This window comes from Staurois parvus, unplaced genomic scaffold, assembly GCF_062004578.1.
Source record: "Staurois parvus isolate SC_StPar_1 unplaced genomic scaffold, SC_StPar_1.0 ptg000799l, whole genome shotgun sequence".
Taxonomy (NCBI): domain Eukaryota; kingdom Metazoa; phylum Chordata; class Amphibia; order Anura; family Ranidae; genus Staurois; species Staurois parvus.
In genome coordinates, this window is record NW_028318595.1 from 178,902 (window position 1) to 199,639 (window position 20,738).

At 43.4% G+C, this 20,738-nt stretch overlaps 1 protein-coding gene across 1 annotated transcript in view; it reads right to left on the minus strand.

The window, feature by feature from the left end:
- Positions 1–1,248: 1,248 nt before the first annotated feature.
- Positions 1,249–20,738, minus strand: part of LOC149444213 (ankyrin repeat and SOCS box protein 5-like) — a 31,046-nt gene continuing 11,556 nt past the window's right edge. The window contains exons 3-5 of the mRNA XM_089654787.1: positions 19,495–19,688; positions 13,835–13,963; positions 1,249–6,583 (exon numbers count right to left, since the gene is read on the minus strand). Of these exons, the coding sequence (XP_089510913.1) occupies positions 6,362–6,583; positions 13,835–13,963; positions 19,495–19,688 (545 nt within the window). The 3' untranslated portion in view covers positions 1,249–6,361. The remainder of the gene's footprint in view (positions 6,584–13,834; positions 13,964–19,494; positions 19,689–20,738) is intronic.

The window sequence follows — 20,738 nt, forward strand, 5'->3', positions numbered from 1 at the left end:
TTTGTTATTTTTTTGACACATTTTATTTATCCTTATTTGGGACGTGGCACTATAACAATTCCTGGGTGTGACCTCCTACCACCCGATGGTTGTCCAACTCTTTTCGTTTAATCTTAGACAGAGCTATATAAGTACCTGTAATAAATAATAAATCTCCTTAACACAAGAGAGAGGTGTTATGTATGATTGATGGCCAGGACACCCTATGACTAAGAGCACTTGCTCGAAACGCGTCAGTGTCGGGCTGCAGCTGTTTTGACGCCTTACCGCCGGCACCACAAGGGGTCCCGGCGGCAGCTTGCAATCGGTCAGTAATCTATTTTATTTGCTTTCTTGCTGTATACATACCCATTGTGTGGAATAAACATCCTAAGGCAATATTGCACTACTGGCCTCCTCTGTTGTTTCTTTATGAGCTCCTGTGGGAGCCAGGTACATCCGCAGAGTGGTTACCATTTGGGAAGGCTAAGTGCAAACCGTGGGATAGCGAAGGAGGCATTGACCAGATCTGACCAGACCTTTTTGATGAGATGTCTGATGTCCTTATTATATCATACAAATGCGCAAAAAGGTTGCGTATCTGGTGAGTGCGCAATCTACACTTTAATTGTCTCACCTTATCCACAATCTGTGTCTTTTGGATACCAGAAGATCATTTGAGATCTCGTTCACACCTGCACTCTGAACTTATGTTTTAGACACAGTGTTTCTTTTACGTTTATATTGGCCACATATTCTAGTGGCACATACATAGATGCACAGTGTCACTTTATATATTTGTGTGCACTCTTACATGTTTATATACGTATTTATTTATTGGTTTTAACAGCGCTGCACGTTTATGTTTTTTATCTGTTTTAGAGGTCTTATATGGTGCCTTTTGTGTACAGCTGCTGTAATCTGGGAATTGAAAGACTGGAAGGCGCTCACTTACTTTACATGTTTTTAACAATTCTAACAGTGTAGCACAGACAGAGAACACAGGATGTTACCAGCCATTTGGATTTCTGGTGGATCAATGGGTATTTTTTGCTTTCAATGGTATTTTTTAACAGTCTGAACTGGGCAAATAAGAGAAATGTCTTGTTGGGGTTCCCATATCTTTTAAAGCTTTGGGCAAATCCTGCCTTGAGCTCAATAAGAACAAATAATAAGGGACGTGGGAAGAGGGTAAATTCTGTTGGTGTAAGAGACTTTAGAATTACATGTGCACTTTAAAGCTGGAACAAAACAGCTCAACGCTGAGCATGTGATCAGACATATTAACAAAATTTTATTAAAAACGAGTATTTACCATGTCAAGACCATGTCTAACCAAACATTTAGTCTTAAGTGCTTGAAGTTTTGTCCATCTTGACATTTTTTACAATCTTGTTCAAAGCCAACAATTTTTTTTTTTTTTTCAGAAATACAAATGTGTTCTTTTGTTTTCTTGGCATCTTACAGACTCACAGACCTTCTTTTGTTCAGACTGGCGACAATATGATAAAAAAAGATGTTTAAGTATTATTTCCATCTAAACAGGCCGCATAACATCACAGCAGTATTATTTTGGGACCTTAGATTGTAAGCTCCTCCAGGGTGGGGACTGATGTGAATCTACAGTAAGTAAAGCACTGCGTAAATTCACAGCACTATATAAATATCTGTAATAATTTAACAGATAAATAAAAAATAAAATAAAAATCTAACAGTCATACCCATATGGAAGATTTCAGCTGTTCAGAGCTGTGAGGGGCTACTCATTGCTGAGCACATCTAAATCAAAAATGAAAAAAATATTCTGCTGCTGTGAACCAATAGGAGTTTTTCTTCCTACACTTCTTATGTCACTCATGATGATGTAATAATAGGGCATAGATACAGCTTGGTTCCTACAGACTCCCAATGATGGGGTAGCCACAGATGAAAAACTCTTCTGGGTGTTAGGTTTACAAGGCAAGCAACCTTGTGTGTCAGCATCCTTCATCTGTTACTTTTGCTAGTAGATTGTATTTATTGATGAAAACAGACCTATCATTACAAATTATAGGAAACCTTTCCTAGGTGGGAGTTATTTTTCAAAGTTCAATAGTTATTAGTACTTATCTGAGAAGTAAAAATTGATCATAGCTCAAGGTACCCCTAGCAACCTCTACAGCAGCCTAAACTTTTTTACCCCAGAGGAACCTCAAAATAAATTTCAGGTCCCAGGGAACCCTTAGTAAAACCAATTCATCGGGGGTCAATGGAAAAACACCTCTTACACTGGTGGTCAGTAGACCGAAGAATGCAACCTTTACAGTGGCGGTCAGAATGACAACCTTATAGACAGCTAAAAAAGAAAACTGGTGTCACGCTGCTGACTTTTCCAAGTAGCATTGATCCTGGAACTAGGTGGAAACCATCAGATGGAAGGTCAATCAGTCACAGCTCAAGGAAGCCTCAGCAACCTCTGGAAGAACCCTGGTTGACAATGACTGCTCTAGAGGAACCCTGGTTAAGAAGGGCTGCTCTAGAGGAATGATGGATGGGAAAGACTGCTCTAGAGGAACCCTGGGTGAGAAAGGCTGCTCTAGAGGAACCCTATTTAAGAAAGGCTGCTCTAGAGGAACCTTGATTGAGAAAGGCTGCTCTAGAGGAACCTTGATTGAGAAAAGCTGTTCTAGAGGAACCCTGGTTAAGGAGGGCTGTTCTAGAGGAACCCTGGTTAAGAAGGGATGTTCTAAAAGAACCCTGGTTGAGAAAGGCTGCTCTACAGGAAGCCTGCTTGCGAAAGGCTGCTCTAGAGGAACCCTGCTTGAGAAAGGTTGCTCTAGAGGAACCCTGCTTGAGAAAGGCTGCTCTAGGTGAACCCTGGTTAAGAAAGGCAGCTCTAGAGGAACCATGCTTGAGAAAGGCTGCTTTAGAGGAGCCCTAGTTAAGAAAGGCTGCTTTATAAGATAAATATATGTGAAGGTAACTTTAGATGCCTGCATAACATGGCTGCCTTCTGGAGGCCCCAGCAACCTCTGGAGGAACCCTGGTTAAGAAAGGCTGCTCTAGAGGAACCTTGGTTGAGAATGGTTGCTTTAAAGGAACTCTGGTTGGGAAAGGCTGCTCTAGAGGAACCCCAGGGCTGCTCTATAAGTTAATTAAATATATGTGCAGGTAAGTTTAGATGCCTGCATTGCATGGCTACCTTCAGTTTTGGACATCTAAAGTGAAAACTGATATGCTAACACCCAACAGAGTTTGAGCCATCAAAGCCAGAAAATAGGCAGTCAGCCCATGTAGTGGATTTGGTGGTGCTTTTTAAATAGTTAAAATAAAACTACTTAACTTCGGGAATCATATGATTCACTTCTAAAGTTCAGTGCACATTTCAAGAAGTGCAGGGGTTGCCATATATCAGAAAGCACAAAGAATCTGGAGATAACTTACATCAAGGGGGATAAAGAAAGTTCAGACTTTTACACATGTTGGATGTATCTAGGGATCCCACAGAATATGTGTTTTTATATTGAATATTGAAATATTGTATGCTGCCATTTAGACACAAATAATGTTAAAGAATGTCTCTTCATCAGAGAACAAATAATTTTCCAAGCCATCTGATTCCCAATATCTACACACAGCCAGACTGTTCCAGAATTCTGTCAAAATCTTCAGATTGATTACAAATTTATGGTAGTGTATAGGAGTTTTACACAACCCTAAATGTAACCAACCCTTGCACCCAAACCATAATGTATAGGTCCACTCAAAATCTGTAGCTTGGTTCTGGATGGAAAGTGCCAGATATTATCACTTGTAAGCTGGGTGGAGAATATGCCATGCTCCAAAATCTTAAATCCACCCTCTTTAGTGATCTTATGCCGAGTATTAACATACCCCCTGCTGGATTTTCCATAGGAGTACTTGAAGAAATCAAGCTGAGCAGCAGGACTGCATAGCTTAGCATGCATTTTCCTACTGAGGACAAACTGGGGGGCAGAGTTGGGATTTCAGAATATTTTGCTTTTGTACATTTTTCATCAAACCTGGCTCCCCCTACCCAAAACTGAATTCTATGTTTTGGGTGGACCTTAAAAGATCATTCCAAAAAAAAGTGCTATTTTGATGTTTGGAGGGTTGCTCATGGGCTGCATCACCCACTGGCTTTTTATTTCTATATATATATATATATATATATATATATATATATATATATATAAAATCTCCCCAACACCCTTTCTGGCTCTGCCTCTCCCCTTTACATGAATAAACCCGTTCTCCTTAAATATAACACAAATAAAGAAATGTATTGGCCACAGCAGTAGGAAAAGCTGGAAACGCATGTATAGAATGTTTGCTGCAGACATTCCATAAAGAATCAGAAGCTAGTGATGCAACCCATAGCCAACCATTACAGACGGCTGAGATAAAAATTATCCTTTTAAATATGAGTTTATATGTCATTACAGACACCCATTGATCAATGTGGACAAAGAAAGGAAGACCCAAGTTTCAGCCTTGCTTATGATCACAAGATCCTACCACGCACTTTACAGATCATCCACATTTCACAGCATGAGATGGGGCTTCAAAAAACGATATTTCTCCAGCATTTCTGGATAATCATCCAGCTCTCTGAATATTTATACATTTATTCAATTTCAAGCTGTGGAGCAGAGGTGCACAGGCTAACGGTTGAGGCTGTCCAAATTATTTTTTGGGTCTCCAGATTGTCAGATATGTTATTCATCCTACGATATTTTACATTTTTTTCTCTAAACAGCATGCATGTTATTGACTGCACGTTGACTAAGTGAAGTCCAAGTGAATACGCACCCATCTCTTTCCATGCTTGCAATGGATTTAGATTTGTGCTCCTGGCTGATTTTTTTTAAAGACTAGCTACCATGAGAAAAAATATGGATGGCTTTCTTGCTAACCTTTTGCTGAAAATGCTAGCTGCCTGGTTATTATCCATCCACCCAGGGGTGGACTGACAACTCATGGGGCCCCCGGGCAATAGGGGATCATGGGGCCCCTGTGTCCTTGCCCAAACTCAAAAAAGCCTATGAAAAAGGTACCAGGGGCATCTCATGGGGCCCCCTACTGACCCCGGGCCCTAGGGCAGTGCCCGAGTTTCCAAATGGTCAGTCCGCCCCTGCTCACACCATCCCCCCAGCTGCTTACATACCTTTGTTCCAGAGTTGTGGCCTCCTCTGGTGTCTACAGTGTGTCCTGGTGAAGCTCTCTTTAGCATTACCTATGTCTGCATGTTCCCATTGACTTAAATAGGAGCCATATTTTGAGATTCCGTTTAACTGCTAAAAGTAATTTAGTGGCCAAGGTTTTAACCTGAGCAGAACGCAGCTGGGTAAGTAAAGTTAGTAAGCAGTTTTTGGGGAGGGAGGTAAATGCAGGTTAACTTAGGAGCACTTAGGGATAGTTTAGTAAAAGACACACCTGTACTATAATGTTTATTCCATAACCCAAGAGCCAATATTTTAATGTATCTTAAGTCCAAATTTTTTTTACATCTTTGCTAGAGCATGGGTAAAACCCGTCACTTTTATGTCCCAAAAGCAAATCTTTCCAAAGAGGGGGGGCTTTAAGCTGGCCATATGGTAAAAGGAAACAGGTTTCTCCATCTACACTTTACAGTGCAGATGGCAGACACCCCTGCTGCGGCTATTGTATCTGCTCAGTTCCTTCAAATTTTAGGTAGAGGAACCAGGCAAAACTCGCATAGTTTATGGCCAGCTTTAGACAGTTATCAGCATAACAGATGTCTCCATTGGAAGATATCTCCAGTTCCAGTGACAATAGTGATCCTTTGAATTTCCCATTAGGAAAATTTCCCATTTTCCCAATGGTAAATCACTATACAGTCAACAGTAAAAATAAATGAGGCACGAACCCTACCTTATTCTGTCCACGACTAATAAAATGCGTGTTGGCTCGGATACACTTTAATTAGCCTGGACGTTTCTCTTCCTTTATTCCAACCACATACTTGCACTTGAGATCTCAACATTCAAAGGACTGGGCACCTCTGCTCAAGACAGCAGATGGACTAATTGTTTAACTGAAACCCCAAGAAGTTGGTTGATCAAAAATTACAGACAACAGTCTACCATTTTAGTTCCAATCCACTGTAAAGGCAAAAGAAAGACAACATCTTACAACAAAATTTTGCCACTTCAGACAGGTTGTCACCACTGTCATTGTTGGAAGCTTACAGAGATTGTGTGTTGTGTAGAATGAGTGTGCCATTGTTCCCCATCAATGTATTACTGATTGGCAGGTTCTTAAAAGTCACCATTAATGGTTAGAAGAAGCGAGACATTTCCATCAAACAGAGATGGCCAAAGACACTGGGTTGCGATGCATGGCTGTCACTTATGGATTATTAGAGTGTTTCCTGTAGCACAAGGTCCTCAAACATAAGGTAGCACTTCAGTGATTGTGGCAAGTTGAAAGTCCTCACGGCTTTAAGCCTCTGGGGCCCCAAGCTGGAGCGAATCTGCAGGCGGCTCAGATGTTTAAGAGAGCGTGGCTGATGGGAGCAGGACTCAATCCAGGCAATGAAGCCTACTTGGGAGGCAAGGCGCTTGGGCGGCAGACCAGTTTTCTGGAATACAGAAGATAATGGTTATTTAGAGCAGTAATTCTCCACTACTGGTCCCTGGACTGTCTCCAGGTCTTTTGCCAGGCAACCAGCTGGGTAAACATCAAATTTATATACAGTAAAACTAGAGATTCTATACATATGTATTAACTAGAGATGAGCGAATCGAACTAGGCGAACCGGAATTCGAGTCGAATTTCAGGAAATATTCGATTCGTGTCGAAACCGAAATTTTGCCTACTTCGGGTGCGCGAATCGAACATTTCCCGATCAGCCGGCAAAAGTGTCCCTGCAGTGAGCTCCGCTATTTCTGACAGTTCTCTGACAGAAGGAACACATGTTTAGCGGTTGAAACATTGTATCTATTAGTTTACATTTAGGATACAGATGTTTCAACCACTGTACATGTGAAGAAGTTGTGAGAGAACTGTCAGAAATAGAGGAACTCTGCACATACACTTTTTGCCGGCATGGAATTATTCTTCTTTTCATTATACTTCTTCTTCTTCTTCTTCTTCTTCTTCTTCTTCTTCTTCTTCTTCTTCTTCCTCATCCTCATCTTCTGAGGATGAGGATGAAGAAAAAGAAGAAGAAGAAGTAGGATGAAAAGAAGAATAATTCCAAGCCGGCAAAAAGTGTATGTGCAGAGTTCCTCTATTCTGCAGATACACTTAGAGGAGCTCTGCAGATACACTTAGAGGAGCTCTGCACATACACTTTTTGCCGGCTTGGAATTAATCTTATTTTCATCCTACTTCTTCTTCTTCTTCTTCTTCTTCATCCTCATCCTCATCCTCAGAAGAAGAAGAGGATGAGGATGAGGATGAAGAAGAAGAAGAAGAAGTAGGATGAAAATAAGAATAATTCCAAACCGGAAAAAAGTGTATGTGCAGAGCTCCTCTAAGTGTATCTGCAGAGCTCCTCTAAGTGTATCTGCAGAATAGAGGAACTCTGCACATACACTTTTTGCCGGAAACCGCTGTATGGAGTGAATGTCCCAGAACTGTCAGAAATAGACTATTTATGACAGTTCTGGGACATTCACTGCATACAGCTGTTTTAACCGCTGTATGGAGGGAATGTCATGGAACTGTCAGAAATAGACTATTAATGACAGTTGTGGGACTGTCCTTCCATACAGCGGTTGAAACATTGTATGTATTTGTTTCCATAAATGGATCCATTTATGGAAACAAATACATACAATGTTTCAACCGCTGCATGGAAGGACAGTCCCACAACTGTCATTAATAGTCTATTTCTGACAGTTCCATGACATTCCCTCCATACAGCGGTTAAAACAGCTGTATGGAGTGAATGTCCCAGATCTGTCAGAAATAGACTATTTATGACAGTTCTGGGACATTCACTGCATACAGCTGTTTTAACCGCTGTATGGAGGGAATGTCATGGAACTGTCAGAAATAGACTATTAATGACAGTTGTGGGACTGTCCTTCCATACAGCGGTTGAAACATTGTATGTATTTGTTTCCATAAATGGATCCATTTATGGAAACAAATACATACAATGTTTCAACCGCTGCATGGAAGGACAGTCCCACAACTGTCATTAATAGTCTATTTCTGACAGTTCCATGACATTCCCTCCATACAGCGGTTAAAACAGCTGTATGGAGTGAATGTCCCAGATCTGTCAGAAATAGACTATTTATGACAGTTCTGGGACATTCACTGCATACAGCTGTTTTAACCGCTGTATGGAGGGAATGTCATGGAACTGTCAGAAATAGACTATTAATGACAGTTGTGGGACTGTCCTTCCATACAGCGGTTGAAACATTGTATGTATTTGTTTCCATAAATGGATCCATTTATGGAAACAAATACATACAATGTTTCAACCGCTGCATGGAAGGACAGTCCCACAACTGTCATTAATAGTCTATTTCTGACAGTTCCATGACATTCCCTCCATACAGCGGTTAAAACAGCTGTATGGAGTGAATGTCCCAGATCTGTCAGAAATAGACTATTTATGACAGTTCTGGGACATTCACTGCATACAGCTGTTTTAACCGCTGTATGGAGGGAATGTCATGGAACTGTCAGAAATAGACTATTAATGACAGTTGTGGGACTGTCCTTCCATACAGCGGTTGAAACATTGTATGTATTTGTTTCCATAAATGGATCCATTTATGGAAACAAATACATGCAATGTTTCAACCGCTGCATGGAAGGACAGTCCCACAACTGTCATTAATAGTCTATTTCTGACAGTTCCATGACATTCCCTCCATACAGCGGTTAAAACAGCTGTATGGAGTGAATGTCCCAGATCTGTCAGAAATAGACTATTTATGACAGTTCTGGGACATTCACTGCATACAGCTGTTTTAACCGCTGTATGGAGGGAATGTCATGGAACTGTCAGAAATAGACTATTAATGACAGTTGTGGGACTGTCCTTCCATACAGCGGTTGAAACATTGTATGTATTTGTTTCCATAAATGGATCCATTTATGGAAACAAATACATACAATGTTTCAACCGCTGCATGGAAGGACAGTCCCAGAACTGTCATTAATAGTCTATTTCTGACAGTTCCATGACATTCCCTCCATACAGCGGTTAAAACAGCTGTATGGAGTGAATGTCCCAGATCTGTCAGAAATAGACTATTTATGACAGTTCTGGGACATTCACTGCATACAGCTGTTTTAACCGCTGTATGGAGGGAATGTCATGGAACTGTCAGAAATAGACTATTAATGACAGTTGTGGGACTGTCCTTCCATACAGCGGTTGAAACATTGTATGTATTTGTTTCCATAAATGGATCCATTTATGGAAACAAATACATACAATGTTTCAACCGCTGCATGGAAGGACAGTCCCACAACTGTCATTAATAGTCTATTTCTGACAGTTCCATGACATTCCCTCCATACAGCGGTTAAAACAGCTGTATGGAGTGAATGTCCCAGATCTGTCAGAAATAGACTATTTATGACAGTTCTGGGACATTCACTGCATACAGCTGTTTTAACCGCTGTATGGAGGGAATGTCATGGAACTGTCAGAAATAGACTATTAATGACAGTTCTGGGACTGTCCTTCCATGCAGCGGTTGAAACATTGTATGTATTTGTTTCCATAAATGGATCCATTTATGGAAACAAATACATACAATGTTTCAACCGCTGTATGGAAGGACAGTCCCACAACTGTCATTAATAGTCTATTTCTGACAGTTCCATGACATTCCCTCCATACAGCGGTTAAAACAGCTGTATGGAGTGAATGTCCCAGATCTGTCAGAAATAGACTATTTATGACAGTTCTGGGACATTCACTCCATACAGCTGTTTTAACCGCTGTATGGAGGGAATGTCATGGAACTGTCAGAAATAGACTATTAATGACAGTTCTGGGACTGTCCTTCCATGCAGCGGTTGAAACATTGTATGTATTTGTTTCCATAAATGGATCCATTTATGGAAACAAATACATACAATGTTTCAACCGCTGCATGGAAGGACAGTCCCAGAACTGTCATTAATAGTCTATTTCTGACAGTTCTATGACATTCCCTCCATACAGCGGTTGAAACCGCTGTATGGAGTGAATGTCCCAGAACTGTCAGAAATAGACAGAAACTGTCACAGAACTGTCCTTCTTCTCATCCTTCTCCTTCTTCTCATCCTTCTTCTCATCCTTCTTCTCATCCTTCTCCTTCTTCTCATCCTTCTCCTTCTTCTCATCCTTCTCCTTCTGCTCATCCTTCTTCTCATCCTTCTCCTTCTTCTCATCCTTCTCCTTCTCCTTCTTCTCATCCTTCTCCTTCTCCTTCTTCTCATCCTTCTTCTTCTGCTTCTCCTTCTCCTTCTTCTCATCCTTCTCCTTCTTCTCATCCTTCTCCTTCTTCTCATCCTTCTCCTTCTCCTTCTTCTCATCCTTCTCCTTCTCCTTCTCATCCTTCTCCTTCTTCTCATCCTTCTCCTTCTCCTTCTTCTCATCCTTTTTCTTCTCATCCTTCTCCTTCTCCTTCTTCTCATCCTTCTCCTTCTTCTCATCCTTCTCCTTCTTCTCATCCTTCTCCTTCTTCTCATCCTTCTCCTTCTTCTCATCATTCTCCTTCTTCTCATCCTTCTCCTTCTTCTCATCCTTCTTCTTCTCATCCTTCTCCTCCTTCTTCTCATCCTTCTTCTCATCCTTCTTCTTCTCATCCTTCTCCTTCTTCTCATCCTTCTCCTTCTCCTTCTTCTCATCCTTCTCCTTCTTCTCATCCTTCTCCTTCTTCTCATCCTTCTCCTTCTCCTTCTTCTCTTCCTTCTCCTTCTTATCATCCTTCTCCTTCTTCTCATCATTCTCCTTCTTCTCATCCTTCTCCTTCTTCTCATCCTTCTTCTTCTCATCCTTTTCCTTCTTCTCATCCTTCTTCTTCTCATCCTTCTCCTTCTTCTCATCCTTCTTCTTCTCATCCTTCTCTTTCTTCTCATCCTTCTCCTTCTCCTTCTTCTCATCCTTCTCCTTCTCCTTCTTCTCATCCTTCTCCTTCTTCTCATCCTTCTTCTTCTCATCCTTCTCCTTCTCATCCTTCTCCTTCTTCTCATCCTTCTCCTTCTCCTTCTTCTCATCCTTCTCCTTCTCCTTCTTCTCATCCTTCTCCTTCTCCTTCTCCTTCTTCTCATCCTTCTCCTTCTTCTCATCCTTCTCCTTCTTCTCATCCTTCTCCTTCTCCTTCTTCTCATCCTTCTCCTTCTCCTTCGTCTCATCCTTCTCCTTCTCCTTCTCCTTCCTCATCTCCAAGGGCATTTAAATTAAAGGTACAGTGTTCTGCACTAATTTAAAGGCTCTCTGAAGCCTAGAAACCCTTTAAATAAGTCATCTTCGTAGCGGAGAAATTCGCATCGAATCGAATTTCACACTGGAATTCGCCGAATCAGCCGAATCGAATTTTTCATTTCTTCGCTCATCTCTAGTATTAACAAAAGCAGCACAGGTTTTCTGGGTTACAATACAGAGACAGATCAACCCAAAGACAAACCTACCCCTCCTTAGTGAGGCTTGTGTTCTTTAGTTCTGTTTACCCTGGCCGGGAGAGGATGCATAATTACTGTACTTTGGTTCGTTTTTCTCATCCTCTCTCCTCCTTTTTTCTGGTCTTACTTTCCTTCAGCTATCCCCCCTCTCCCTTTTTTCTATTTTTCACCCAATCCTCCTTGCCTTTTCAGGGTTTTGCTGCGGGCCCCACAGCCAGTTCCCTTTTTACAAGTTGATTATGTGCAGGGGCGGATTGACCATTTGGAAACTCGGGCACTGCCCCAGGGCCTGGAGTCAGTGGGGGGCCCCATGAGATGCCCCTGGTACCTTTTTCATAGGCTTTTTTGAGTTTGGGCAAGGACACAGGGGCCCCATGATCCCCTATTGCCCGGGGGGCCCCATGAGTTGTCAGTCCGCCCCTGATTATGTGATGGGGGTCGGCGATATCATCCATCCTGTTTCCTAACCTTATAGCTGACTGGTAAGCACCAGCCTGTTTTAGCATTGCCTTAACTTCCCTCACCTACAGGTACCTTTTAGGATAACTGCTATACGACTTGACCATGATGGTTTCTTTGGTTCTGTTGTATCTGACTGTAATTCCTTTTCACCACACAAGTTGGCTCCTAATGGTCTGGTCCATCTTAATTCATTTTGTATACGATTTGGCACATTTTCTGCACTGTCATCCAGTACACTTGCTAAGATGGTCTAAGTTTGCCCTTTTTGTACATGATGTATTGGACAAATATAGGAATTACAAAAAAGATAGACCCAAAGCAGAACTAAAGTCTAAATGAAAAAGACCCGCGAGCAAGCAGGCTCTTTATTGCAGTAAAGAAATGCAATGTATTTTCTGCAATTAAATAAACGTACCTGCCTGTTCGCAGTTATCTGTAGAATGTACGCTGATCTGTGCATACGCAGCTCAATTTACATTCCAGCACAGTGCCTGTGTGCTGATATGACTGTAACCCTGGACATGTGCAGGAGTGATATCTTCGGCCTTCAGCCAGTCACAGTGGTTGAAGATTGGCACCCAGAAGAAGCCAAGGAGAAGATGCTGGCACTGGCAAGGGAGCTTGGACCATTGAAACAGAGGTAGGTATTGCAGACTTTAGTTCCACGTCAAACATGGAGTGAATTTCAGGTATCTCCTGATGAACTCTCCTGCTCAACATCTCAAAATCTTTAAAGACAGGTGCAAAACTGTTGAGGTATTCTGACAGCAATAGGTGTCTGTTCTCAGATTGCAATGGCCAACAGGGGAGGTGTCTGCTCTCAGATTGCAATGGCCAACAGGGGAGAGTCCTCTATCCACGCTATTTAGCTTGGTTGGTGAATTTATATATTTCTCTTGTTCAACCCCATTCAATGTATGGTCAGCTTTCCAGTGTTACCAAAAGATATTCCTCCCTAACTATGGCAGCCTTGTAATTTGTGTGTAATGGCAGTCCTTTGAGTGTATGTTTTTTCATGTCCACATTGAAGACTTATTGGTCCATGCTGTTGGCTAAGTCTGAAGAACTGTTACTTTTTTTCCCACCTGTCTGTGACACCTTGTAACCTCAATGAGCAGAAAGTATATACATTTATATTTACCAATTGTTTGAGACCAATTTAGAACTATGTGATTTGTTACCACATTCTGAGATATAGTATAGAAGTTTAAACAGAACTAAAGAGGACATCTGCCCATTTTGATATGGATGAAAAGCAAGGCATTCCATTTAACTCACTGCTCCACCTAACTTAATTGAACATGAGTTTTACAGACTGTGAATATGGTATCTTCTGACTTGTAAACAGGCTTGACCAGAGCAAGCAGAAAGTGATGGAGAATGCAGGCGTCAGTTCATCTAAAAGTAGTTTATAGCTTTAGGTGGAGCCTGGTGGGCTAAGTCAACCCCTGGATTTTTGTATCTTAGATGCTTCAAAAGGGAGATCTTCTGCCATAATTCTGTTCCTGTCCAACCAGGAGTTCTGGGTGTCCCAGCTCCTCCTGTTACTTCCTTTGTTATATAAAATACATACAAAAGCCAGGAGGGAGAGTGGAAGAACTATATATATTGGGCAAAGTAGGTGTGCAGATCCAGGAACTCAATGCAGAGGTCTCACCAACAGTCTCTGAGACATGGAAGAAATTGTCAGGTTCCAGTGTCCAGTGTCCACCAAAAACTAAAACATCATCTATGAGTGGCCTGCCCCCTGGAATTACATATGAATGCCTTTCCATGTACATACCTTATTCTTGTATGTTATGTCAGCACCTGCTTGAACGAGGAGCCGGATGCACTCTAACTGTCCGCTACACGCAGCCAGATACATTGGGGTCACCCCCCAGTTATCCTGCAGGTTGACATCAGCACCGTGCTGTACCAAATAGAAACAGATTTGTAAAAAGCAGATAAACATCCCTTGTAATCCTTCCAAAGCTTGAAAGTGATCTATAAACAACCCCAATACCTGTCCCAACAATGAGAAATACTGATCTTAGAAAAAAAGATACGATGCCACAGGAAACAAGCCTGAATTTTTTTTTAAAGCTCACCTCCATCTTAGTACTCAGCATAATGCTGTGAAAGAGATCAGGGGATATAGACACATTTCTTGCTTCCTTCATCGTTAAAGTTTTTAGGTGTGCTTTTAATGTGTTGTATGTGCCTCCACATTGTCCATCTGTACTCAACAGTTATCCAACAGCTTGTCTTAAACCCAGGGGCGGACTGACAACTCATGGGACCTCCGGGCAACAGGGGATCATGGGACCCCTGTGTCCTTGCCCAAACTCAAAAAAGCCTATGAAAAAGGTACCAGGGGCATCTCATGGGGCCCCCTACTGACCCCAGGCCCTCGGGCAGTGCCCGAGTTTCCAAATGGTCAGTCCGCCCCTGCTTAAACCTTTTTTCTCTTTATATTCCTGTACTACTGGGCGTTAACTTATTATCACTTGGAAATGTCTTGAAGTACCTTTTTCTTTTGGTGGGAATGCCCTTCCTGGTCTCCCTCTACAGTGCTTTTTGTGTCAGGACCTGAATCACCTGCTGGTGGCACTGTAGTTTCCAGAGCAGAAGGTTGTAGTTCTGGTGTCCTTCAGTGGGTGTCTCCCAGTAGATCCCAGTAATTAGTCTCTACCTGATGCTGGCTGTTGGAAGGGTATTTAGTCCCTCCTCTATCAGTGCCTCTTGCATCAGTGTTTTGCATTGCTAGCCAGATACTGCTTGACATTTATCCTGCCCCTGTCTCTGCTCCTGATCTGCCTTGTACCTACCTATACCCTGTACCCTATACCTGCACCCCCTTGTTCCTGATCCCAGTCTTGGTTCCTTCTTCCTGACTGTTCATACAGCTCCAATTTTACCCTGTTGATCTATATTCCCCATTCTGTATATAGTTTATTTCCTAGTTAGGCTTTCTGTTACTTAGGTTACTAGTTAGGCATTTTCTAATTTGGCTTTGGTTCACTTATATCTTCATGTTTGTTGTATACTCTGTTTCCTGGTGTTTGGGTGGATTTTGGTTTCACTGAAAATAAATCTTACCTTAAATATATATAGTCTGGTGTAGCTACACAGATCAGGCCTTTCCTGCAGCTGATCCCTGACATTGTCTTAGTATAGTAATGGCCACCACCCTCATCGCATTTTTCTTGCATGGACTTGTTGACTATAGGGAGAGAGGGGGCATGCCTGACCATGTCTGCTGGATTGAAGAGTGCAATAAACCATGAGGTCAACGTCTGGTGCCTACTGGACTGCCAAGACATACTTAGACACCCTAAATAACTACTAAAACAAAAATGTGAAGGTAAGCTATAAAAAGGGCGACTGAATATCTACAGTATTTCCGTAATTTGAAGTAATTTTGTAAGAGCATCACCATAAGTGACTTAAAATTATAATAACATAAAGGTGCCTTGGTGGGATTTGGCACGGCTGGGGCCTAACATCAACTTTCCAAAATAGGCTAAAACCTTGTCTGTAAAGTTTATCAATCGTCCAGGTTATAGTATAGCTCGTCTTATGAAGTCACATTTAACCAAACTTGTTCTTCCAAACACTGAAACCTCGTTTGGAAGAAAGAAAACATCTCCCTTTCTTGCCCTCCCACTTCATAATAAATTGCTGCTCAATAACAAGGCCACATAAACATTCAAAATAATGAAACACAATAAAATAATAAAGTAATACAATAATGATAAAATACAATTCAAAGAAAATACATTCAAGAAAAAGCTTGATGGGCATGAAAGGGGCCAAGGGTAAAGACGGCCCATTCCCTATCACAGAATCAGATTAAAGCCTATTGATTCAGGGACTATTGACAATACCAGCATCAGTGCTACTTACCTTCCACAATACAGCACAAGTGCATTTATGGTGTGTAGGTGCACACACTTCCAAGTTTTGCCTGTGTTATTGCAGCCAATTAGCACACCTTCCATCCTCTGACAGCTCTGTCAACGCCACATCCAGACAGAGCGACTTCTTCCCTCTGCCCGGCTTATTTTAACTCAGTGTGCAGCATCCGGCAACGCTTTTGCAAGGTAGCTGCTGTGCCCCTGGTGAGCTTTTCTACTATCCAGCCTTCCTCTATTCATTTGATTCCTCTGGCTTGTATCCTGACTGTCTGTGACCACTGCCTGCCCTAACCTCTGGCTTGTATCCTGACTGTCTGTGACCACTGCCTGCCCTAACCTCTGGCTTGTATCCTGACTGTCTGTGACCACTGCCTGCCCTAACCTCTGGCTTGTATCCTGACTGTCTGTGACCACTGCCTGCCCTAACCTCTGGCTTGTATCCTGTCTGTAACCACTGCCTGCCCTAACCTCTGGCTTGTATCCTGACTGTCTGTGACCACTGCCTGCCCTAACCTCTGGCTTGTATCCTGACTGTCTGTGACCACTGCCTGACCTAACCTCTGGCTTGTATCCTGACTGTCTGTAACCACTGCCTGCCCTAACCACTGGCTTGTATCCTGACTGTCTGTGACCACTGCCTGCCCTAACCCCTGGCTTGTATCCCGACTGTCTGTGACCACTGCCTGCCCTAACCTCTGGCTTGTATCCTGACTGTCTGTGACCACTGCCTTCCCTAACCTCTGCCTTGTATCCTGTCTGTGTCCACTGCCTGACCTAACCTCTGACTTGTATCCTGACTGTCTGTAACCACTGCCTGCCCTAACCTCTGGCTTGTATCCGGGCTGTCTGTGACCACTGCCTGCCCTAACCTCTGACTTGTATCCTGACTGTCTGTAACCACTGCCTGCCCTAACCTCTGGCTTGTATCCTGACTGTCTGTGACCACTGCCTGCCCTAACCTCTGGCTTGTATCCTGACTGTCTGTGACCACTGCCTGCCCTAACCTCTGACTTGTATCCTGACTGTCTGTAACCACTGCCTGCCCTAACCTCTGGCTTGAATCCTGACTGTCTGTAACCACTGCCTGCCCTAACCTCTGGCTTGTATCCTGACTGTGACCACTGCCTGCCCTAACCTCTGGCTTGTATCCTGACTGTCTGTGACCACTGCCTGCCCTAACCTCTGGTTTGTATCCTGTCTGTGACCACTGCCTGCCCTAACCTCTGGCTTGTATCCTGACTGTCTGTGACCACTGCCTGCCCTAACCTCTGGCTTGTATCCTGACTGTGACCACTGCCTGCCCTAACCTCTGGCTTGTATCCTGACTGTCTGTGACCACTGCCTGCCCTAACCTCTGGCTTGTATCCTGACTGTCTGTGACCACTGCCTGCCCTAACCTCTGGTTTGTATCCTGTCTGTGACCACTGCCTGCCCTAACCTCTGGCTTGTATCCTGACTGTCTGTGACCACTGCCTGCCCTAACCTCTGGCTTGTATCCTGTCTGTGACCACTGCCTGCCCTAACCTCTGGCTTGTATCCTGGTGCTCCACTTCATTCTGCTGCAACGTGGAGTCCACTCACCTGCTCCTGAACTACTCTCTGGTGTCTTCCTGAATTTGTGTCCTCTGTAGTCTGTGGTGTTTAGAGCAGGGGGAATCTAGGAGTCTCGACCTGTGGTCAGCACGCAGCCTAAGGCCCCGTTCACATAATGCGGCCCCGCTATGCGATTTTCAAACAGAGACTCTCACATAATTTTGCATGTCACATAGGGCCAGTCCATTCACTTGAACAGGCTGTCCTATGTGAGCTTATCGTGCAGAAAGAAGCTCCTGCTCCTATTCTGGCTATAAACTTTACATGGTATTTAAAGGCGCGGTTTGCTGTGATTGCTGCATGATCCTGTCTCATGACAATCGCGTGAGAATCACATCACATATGGGGTGCCATTAAAGGATATTAACACCCAAACAAGTGTTGTGCAGCAACTGCCATGCTATTTGGAATCGCAGGCAGAATTGCAGCAAATTTGCCCGCAATTCCAAATTGCAAAGTATGAATGGAGTCTTAACAACCTGTGAGGGGGTCCTTGGTGAATAATGTCTAGCCCTTGGACTCCACAGCCTGCGGATCCTGCGTCACTTACTCTCATGTGGGATCATCCTCAACCTTTGACAGGCCCTGATCCAACTCTGAGGTCTAATCTGTTCCAGTGTAATCCTAATCCAACTTCCATGTCTCATCTCTTCCAGTGTATACTTGATCCAGCTCCCAGAATGTATCTTTTGGAGAATGATCCTGATCCAACTCCCAAGTTATATCTGTTAAAGTGTAATCCTGAGCCAGCTCTCAGGTCTTAACTGTTAGACAGGGGTGAATTTACCACAAGGCAAACAAGGCATTTGCCTAGGGTGGCATTTTTCAGGGGGGCAGAACCACCCCCCAAAAGAAGGAATGGAAGAAAGGACATACATAGCATGGGGACCAGGTGGGATCTGAGAGAGGCTGCGGGCTGCTTGATGGTGTATGCGGAGCCTGACTCTTGTTCCCGGGGATATTCGGAGCTGTGAAGGTGAGTGTCTTCTCTCTTGCCGGGGTGGAGGGGGCTGCCAGTGTATGGGGGGCAGTGGTAGTGGAAGGCTCTCTCGGGTGGGGGTTGGGGGGGCTGGGGTGTTGTTGGTCAATGTCAAGCTCTCTTCATGGGGGAGGGGGGTGTTGGTCAGTGTCAGAGTCTCTCCATGGGGGGGGGGGGGCAATTTTTGTGTTGCCTACGGCATCCAGCTCCCAAGTTATATCTATTCCAGTGTAATCCTCAACTGGCTCTTATGTGTTAGAGAATGATACTGATCCAGCTCCCAGGTCTTACCTGTTCTGGTGTGATCCAACGTGGTACCTATTGCACATATCCAGTTCCCAGGTCTAATCTTGACCCAGCTTCCAGGTCGTATCTGTTACAGAATGATCCTGAGCCAGCTCCCAAGTTATATCTGTTCCAGTGTAATCCTCAACCAGCTCTTATGTGTTAGAGAATGATCCTGATCCAGCTCCCAGGTCTTACTTGTTCCAGTGTGATCCAGCATGACACCTATTCCTTGGATCTAGTTCCATGGTCTAATTTGTTCAGGGGAGCTTCGCTCCACCGAAAGTCCACTGTTGACCTACACATCTCAGCTACACCCAGGGGCAGACTGACCATTTGGAAACTCGGGCAGTGCCGAGGGCCAGGGGTCAGTAGGGGGCCCCATAAGATGCTCCTGGTACATTTTTCATAGGCTTTTTTGAGTCTGGGCAAGGACACAGGGGCCCCATGATCCCCTATTGCCCGGGAGCCCCATGAGTTGTCAGTCCACCCCTGGCTACACCTACCTTCTTTTTGTACCCCATGCCATGTAGCTCGAAGGTCCACAATGGCACAGTCACTGCCTTGACAACCAGTGGTTCCAAATGCTCCACCAAAGCAGCGCATGCCTCCAATGTGTGGGTGACAGGCACAGATTACACATACAGTCCTAAGAAGATATAGTACACTGATCAGAGTTTAACTCACCTGTATAAGTAAGAGAGCACAATCCGGGAACAATCCAATAGCTGCATGTAGGGGGGTCCCACCATGTTTACAGCAGCTATTCACATTGGCCCCATGCTGCAAGAGCAGCTCCATGGATGCCCTCTGACCTTTATACGCTGCCCAGTACAGAGGTGTCTTTCCGTAGTAATCTTTCCGATCCACAAGCTCTTTGTCTGAAACACAATGTAGAAAATACAGAGTGTAGAGGAGGGGGGCACAAAACTAAGAAAAGAGAAATGTAGAACAAAAAATGCTTAATTTCCCTAGTTATCTAGGGCCAGATTTTTTTGTAGGTAACATACACCTTGGCCTAGGGAGTCTGGGGTGCCTAGGGCAGCACACGGCCCTCACACATCAGTTTTCATAATAAGTAACATATTCCTGTTTATAATAAAAGATTCCAGACTACATGGCTAGCAATTGATCCTGATATGAAGGGAGTCCCGCTTAGAACCTTCATTCCTCATTCCTTCTCTAACGTCCCTATCTATAAATACATGTAAAAGCAAAACTTGTTTCTATTGCACTTGACTTTCTTCCATCCTTCAGATTATCATGTTGGTGATTTTTTTGATTCTAATCTAAATGAAAAGTAAAGGGTAAAAAAAAAAAGTGCATTTATTTAATTTGCCATGGTCCGTGGGGGTATTGCAGGGTTGTGTCCATTGGATACTTGTTAAGTTTACATGTTAAAGTAAGCTATAGACTCCATTTAACATGTATTCTTATGTCTCCTGAACTCCTACTTTTAAAATCCTGCCGCTTACATAGATCAATAGCTCTAGCTGAAATATTCACATTGAACCCAAGGACTCATCCCTTTCCCTGCTGCTGTGTAAAGCCAGCTCCAGTTTCAATTACAGTGAGAAACCCTGAGGGCAATCAGAAAAATGTAGGAAGCATCTACTGTGCTATCCCTTCAGCTAGCCAATAATGCTCTAGAAATCTTTTTCAATTTTTCTTGTGTAGCCAATATCTTTTGCATCTTTCTGTCTATTAGCACTGTACTGGGGAACATTCCTATGATGCATTTCCAGCTTTGAATGCCTTGTTGGCGGCTGCGGATCACGGTGGAGTTTCAGCCCTTCACTTCCCATTCATCAGCGGAGGCAGAGTTGCATCTGCAAAGGAAGGTAATGTCTGACCCTGATGTCCTATGTCTGTGAGAGTGTGACCCGGCCAGCCGGCCATCTATCACATGTGCAATGTGTCAGTGAGTGATG